This window comes from Vicia villosa, linkage group LG3 (assembly GCF_029867415.1).
Source record: "Vicia villosa cultivar HV-30 ecotype Madison, WI linkage group LG3, Vvil1.0, whole genome shotgun sequence".
Lineage (NCBI taxonomy): Eukaryota > Viridiplantae > Streptophyta > Magnoliopsida > Fabales > Fabaceae > Vicia > Vicia villosa.
In genome coordinates, this window is record NC_081182.1 from 196,138,470 (window position 1) to 196,145,116 (window position 6,647).

Genomic DNA, 6,647 nt, shown 5'->3' on the forward strand with positions numbered 1-6,647 from the left:
CAACTTGAGAGTTGGCAAGCTAAATGTTTCAATATTTACAAGTCTCATCATATCTTATACTCGGCTCACTTGGTAGATATACACAGATATAAGATATTAGATTGTAAATTTGAACCCACCCTATCTCACTTATATAAAAACAAAATAAATGCGAAATATAACAATATCTTATGATTCATCATCGATAAGTCATAAGTACGTCTTAACATTACTGTTCATATAAGTAACTTGCTGTTCAGAGACATTTATTTGCAATGAATGCAGAATCAGATAAATGATATTTGCAATGAATACAGCATGGACTTCACTAGAACCCACTTGGCATACAAGGAGCTTTGTTCATTCAGTTAAAAGCAAAACACTTCTTACATGCTAGTATACAGTACAAATTTCAAAAAAAAACAGAAAAACTCATCCTTTGTATACATACTCTATACATTATAAAAATCAAGCTTCATCAGGTAAGGTTATGTATGACTTATCTAACATTTTTTTTTTACAGTGAAAGTAAGTATATGCATCTTATCACAACCACAAATGTAATCAATACAACAGTGTCACAGACACCTGACACGACAGTGACATGTAATCACCAAGTAAAAGAAAAACATGTGTCAGTATAGATATGAAATGAGTCGGATACTAGACACACTTTCAATTCAAAGGGCCAAAGATACACATATATAACAACCGATCAAAAACTCACAAAAGATATTTATGTGTATAGTTATCCAATTCGATATGTAGATGACATGAAATTATCCGACGCGTCCATAGTCTGTTCTTCAGTACTAGTCATGTTGTTTGCACATGCACAACTGTTAACCTTAGATGATGACGACGATCCTGCAAGTGGATAGAAAATGACATGTTTTATAAACACCGAACATCTATAAAACATTGACACAGATACAGACACAACACTTGCACGCCGATAATATTTTTAGACAATAGAATAATTGAATGTAAACACACGTAACATATAACGAACATCAAACACACCTTCAATCTGAAGTATCGTTGCTACATAACTCAAGATCAATTCCCTGAGAAGCCGAAACCAAATTAGCATTCCCTTTATAAACACTAGAAGAGAAACACTTCTTTTGAAAAGGGAAAGAACCTAATTCACAGTCAACTTTTCCCTTAAGTTGAACCAAAGTGTTCCTCAACCTTAACAATTCAGCTTCAAGTACCGCCTGCCCTTGTAATCTCCTCATAAGTTGTTGATTAATAAGTTTCAACTTCTTAACTTCTTCCTCCAAATAAGCCGTCTGCGCCTTCTTCTTCTCCCTATACTTCTTAACAGCGTCTCTATTACAAGAAGTCCATTTCGGCCTTGAATTTGTGTTGTCTTCGGAAGCAAAAACATGAGTGTGCGTGTGAAAACATGTGTGCGTATGAATAGAATCATCATAATCGAAACCGGGTGGATTACATGTGTGAGTATGAGTGCATGTTTTGGTAGTGCTCTTAGGTAATTCAGTATCTGTTTTCATAGATTCGGGAGTTGAAAATAGATTATTATCTGAAAGTTTATCAGAAACCTCGGAATTTCCATCATCCATATTTTCTTTCATAGCTTGAATGAAACTTAGCTTCAAACTTTTAACAGAAGAACATATCTGCAACATCCATCGAAAATGTTAGAAAGGCGAAACAAATAACAAATCAAATATTTAGATTACATGCCAAACAGAAGTAATCACCCGGTTTTAAATAGCGGTTGCGTCTGTATATAAATCTTTGATATTCGGAGAATTGCAGTCAAATTCGGCCGATGGAAACTCAATTATGGTCGCATTGCAGCTCAAATCGCATTCGCGGGCCTTTATTTAAGACTGCTACAATTAATTGTTGTAGAATATTTGCAAAGAAGCATATTCCTAGGACAAAAAAAGTCAAAAAAATTCATTTGAGTGGTTCTGATCAAGGAATATATAAATAAATTACTGAAAAACTGCAATTTAGATGATGAAATGAAGGGTAAAGCGATTCTCAAACCAGCTTAATTGACAAAACCAAAGACTATACAAATAAAAAATCAAACATACTGTTGAGTATGGTTCAAGGTATCTTTGTGAATTCAACTGTAGAATTATATATATGACTTGTAACACTATAACCCTATTTTATCGCAGAGAGGTAGACACCATTAGCCGAACTGTGTTAACAAAAATCGATTGGTTCATTGTCTTTTACTTTTGTTTGATTTTATGCCAAACAAACCTAATGACCATGTTTTAAAGAGTGGTCGTTGTGACCGTTATAGCCTCGTCGCGATTTATATTTAAAGAATCATGGTCAAATACGTCTTATGAAGCACGGACACTAAAAATACGACACCGACTCTGATACATCGATGTCGGTAATAATTTGAAAAAAATGAATAAATTAAACGTAACCATAACTATTGGTGTTGGTTTTGGACACCGACTCTGACAAAGAGATACCTTTTTTCAGAGGTGTTGGTTCTACATAAAATACGACTGATGCGGCATCACACCGCAACTCAACTAGCAGTGATATACCTTTATTTAAACCCTAGAACCCTAACAATGACTTGTTATAGAATATATGCAAGAAGCATATACTTAGAACAAAAATAGTAAAAAACTTTCATTTGAGTAGTCCTGATCAAGAAATATATAAAAAAAAATAAAAAAAACAATTGCAATTTAGATGTTGAAGGGGTAAAAGTGATTCTCAACCCAGCTTAATTGACCAAACTAAAAACTACCCAGTTGGATTCTCATCTTGATAATACAGAATTTAGCATAAAGAAAAAAACTTTATCTATAATAAAAAATAATAACATGATAGGGAAAAGAGAATAATAATAATAATAGCATTATACCAGAAGAAAAATTCTTCAAGAATCATTTGAAAGAGTCTATAAAGAAACATTCATATATGTAATAAAAAATTAGAGACTAGAGAGTTGAATAATTTACCTGGCTTTTGGTGGCAACATGAATCATGCTGGTTTATAAAGTAGCTTCTAGATTGTTAGATTATAAGAACATCATGGTAATAGAAAATACTCAAGGTTTGTGTTTGAGTTTAGATTTTGTGTGATGAGTGTGCAAAATGTCAACTTGTTTCATTGAGAGTGGTGGAGAGGTTAAAAAGTCACAATATGTCGACATTCTAGTTGTTATTTGTTTTAAAAATAGACACATAAGGATAAAACTAAACGGGAAAAACTAAAAAAATTGGACTATTCTAGATTAAATATTGCAATATGTTGACATTGTATTTGTTTTTTTTATAAAGTTAGTTGCTCTGGTTTATATTATAAGTTATTTAAAAAAATGTATTTATCTTATTTTATATGTTATCTTTTATATAAAAAAAAAATTATATGCATTTTTGTTATGCATTGTGTGTCCACTTTATTCGACCTGAATATAAAAAGTAGTCCGTACGCAATGAAAAGATACAAACTTCTAATCTCCAATTTCACTTTACTCATCTCAAACTTTGATTTGACTTGCGCGTTGGAGTGTTAACCATACAGTTCCACCCCACGCCACTATAAATTTTGGAGGCACCGTCCAAAACCACCACGATCATCACCATCATCTCACTATTTCTGATTGCTTCGTGGATTTTGATTATCCATTCTCGGCTCCCGACGGAAACAATGGCGTCATCTGTGGGAATCGTGTTTCGATTTCCACGATTTCAGATCCAGTTTCCAGTTTACCAAATCGTAACTTTCCTAGAATACCGAATCGGAGACATGTTAAACTTTTGATTCCAACGCCTTCTGCGAATCTAGGCTTGCTTTTCGATTTCATAGTCCACTACTCCCCCATATCTCATAATCGAGAGAAGCAAAAACGAAACATATCCACGAGAGTCGGTTCGGTTAACCACCATTTCACCTCGATCCTTCATCGTCAATATCCCTAGTTCCTTAGAAAGCTCCATAGAGTAGAAAAAGGGAGAATTCCATATCTATATATAGGGCCGTGTCGAGTTCTGAAAATAATTTTTATGAAAGTTGGGTCGTAGTCTCGTAATTCATTGTCCGACCTTCTTGCACTCGTACTTCCCACAACTGCCGAGATAAAGACATGGCGATCCCAGAAGGATACCACAATTCCGCAGTTAATGACGCCTGGTTACTACAAGTTCGTAGTTAACGTCGAGTGTAGATCACTGGGGTTCATTGGGAATACCTAGTGAAAGAAATCTTGGACCCCGGTTGCGAGAAGACCGTCTAATATCAACTTCCGCCGCCGCTTAGCAGTATCTATTTCGAAGAAACGACTAAACAGGAGGGGTAACTTTCGTTCCTTCTTTAGAGTCTGGAGAAGTCGGTCTTGCAACATTCACGGGCAGACGAACGCAAGGAAAAGAACTGCAGACGTCATCCACTCAAAGGAAACACTTTGAAAGGCAAAGAACAATCAATCTGAAATCCCCGGAGAAAAAGGAAAATGACCGAGGGTCCGGATTCCATCTGACCTCACAAAGGTCACCATTGAAGGTTATCCACCCAGACGGTTATTTACTTATTTGTAAAAAATTCTATTCATTATTAACATAAAAATATATGTGTGTGTATATATTTTGTTGTGTGTTTTTTTTCCCTCTTTCTGCTAGAAAGCATATAACTGGAGAATAAAGATGAAGTGCATGAATATATTTCTGATACAGACTTAACGCACTTCTGCAATTCTGATACGACTTCAGTGTATTTCGAGCTCACTGTGTATCCGATACATAATTAATCCATTTATACAATTCTGATTAGATTAAAGCGCACCATCTGCATGAATGTGTATTCGATACATACCTAATGCTTCTATGCGATTCTGATACAACTTCAAACACATTCCATGCCCTATTACGAATATGATACAAACTTAACACAATTATATAATTCATAAAACCTCCACTTTATTCAACCCAAATATAAAAAATATTTCGTACAAAATGAAAAGGTATACAATCTTTAATCTCCAATTTCACTTTACACATCTCAAATATTGATTTGACTTGCGCATTGGAGTGTTAACCAGGCAATTCCACCCCGCAGCACTGTATTTGAGGCACCACCCAAAACCACCATCATCATCATCTCAATATTTCTGATTCCTCCGTGGATTTAGATTATTCATTCCCGGCTTCCAACGATAACCATCAGACTGTCTGTGGAAATCGACTTTCGATTCCTACAATTTCTACGATTTCAAATTCAGTTTCCAATTTACCAAGTCGTAATTTTCCTAGACTATTGAATCAAAGACATGATAAACTTATGATTCCAACAGCTTCTGCGAATCTACATTTATTTTTCGATTATATAGTCCACTACTCCCTCAGATCTCATAATCGAGAGAAGCGAAAACAAAAATCCATGACAGTCAGTTCAGTTAACCACCACTCTCCCTCGAAAGCTCCGCAAAGTAGAAAAAGGGGGAATTCTAGATCCAGATCTAGGGATGTGTCGGGGTTTGAACACAATTCTCATGAAAGTATGGTAAAATTCTAGAAATCCATCATCCGACCTTGTTGTACCCGTAGTTCCCACTACTGCCGGGATAAGGACATGGGTGATTCCAAAAGGATACTGCATATTTGTAGGTAATAACGCCCGAATATTACAAGTTCTTAGTTAACTCTGAGAGGATACCATAGGATTTCCATTTGATGCACCAAGGCCTATGCCAACCGAATAGCGAAGTAGGGGTTCACTGAGAATACTCACTAAAAGATATCCCAGACCTCAGTTGCAAAAAGTGTTAGAACAAGATTGAGAATCTATGTTTAGAATCTGGTTTTGATGATAACAAGCATATGTTTTGTGAGTAACAATTTTATTACTAATGGAACAAAAGCAATATTCAAGAGATCAAAGCAAACTGAAAGAAGCAATATTCAAACAAATCTCCACGGCTAGATTCCAACGGTAACTCATCAATCTATATATATATATATATATATCAAACTTCAAACTTGAGTGTGTGTCTACTAAACACCAAAAATACTTTGAGTGTGAACCCATGGTGTGAATACAAAGTGCAGTAAAAAGAGAAATCTTGAGAAGAAATATGTAGAAGAATAAAGTTGAACAGCTGAAATACGACAACATAAAAAAACTATGAAAAACATGCTTCATAAGTTCCACAAGAGGCAACACATACTCAGTATGTGATAATCCATTGTGTTTTCTTACACAAACCACATTCCTAAAACAAGTAAAGAAGAAATTTCTGCTGTTAAGCAGTATCCTCCATTGGAGTAAGAAGAAATCCACTAATACTTGATCAGCTGTAACAAGCTTCATGATCAGTATTCAAGAAGAAGACAAGCATTGGAAGAAGCAATTCAACATAGAGTTGTTGCTCTAAATCTGCTTGAAGAAGAAATAAAGATGGTCTTACAAGAAGGAATTAATTTCAAGAGTTGAAGTTCTAATCTCCTTACTCTGATAAGATAAGACCAAACTGAAAGAAGCAATTAATACAAGAGTTGTTGCTCTTAATCTGCTTTCAGAAGAAGATGAAGATCCTTGAAGAAGCAACTAAAATTAGAGTTGTTGCTCTAAATCTGCTTACAGAAGATGAAGATCTCATCTAGAAGTTGAAGAATAGAAAACTACAAGACTATGTATTGTTCTTGTAATTAATTGT

The 6,647-nt window shown here is 34.9% G+C and overlaps 1 protein-coding gene across 1 annotated transcript; it reads right to left on the reverse strand.

Annotated features, from left to right (window-relative positions):
- Positions 1–502: 502 nt before the first annotated feature.
- Positions 503–3,130, reverse strand: LOC131657080 (basic leucine zipper 24-like). Its single transcript, XM_058926582.1, has 4 exons — positions 2,955–3,130; positions 1,710–1,886; positions 1,003–1,625; positions 503–846 (listed from the first exon to the last, which is right to left on the reverse strand). Exon 3 carries the CDS (start codon positions 1,578–1,580, stop codon positions 1,005–1,007), a length of 576 nt encoding a protein of 191 aa, XP_058782565.1. The 5' UTR covers positions 1,581–1,625; positions 1,710–1,886; positions 2,955–3,130; the 3' UTR covers positions 503–846; positions 1,003–1,004.
- Positions 3,131–6,647: the final 3,517 nt, after the last annotated feature.

What these genes read in the sequence shown, in the direction of transcription:
- LOC131657080 (XM_058926582.1), bottom strand. Translation starts at nt 1,580, where the DNA reads ATGAAAGAAAATATGGATGATGGAAATTCCGAGGTTTCTGATAAACTT.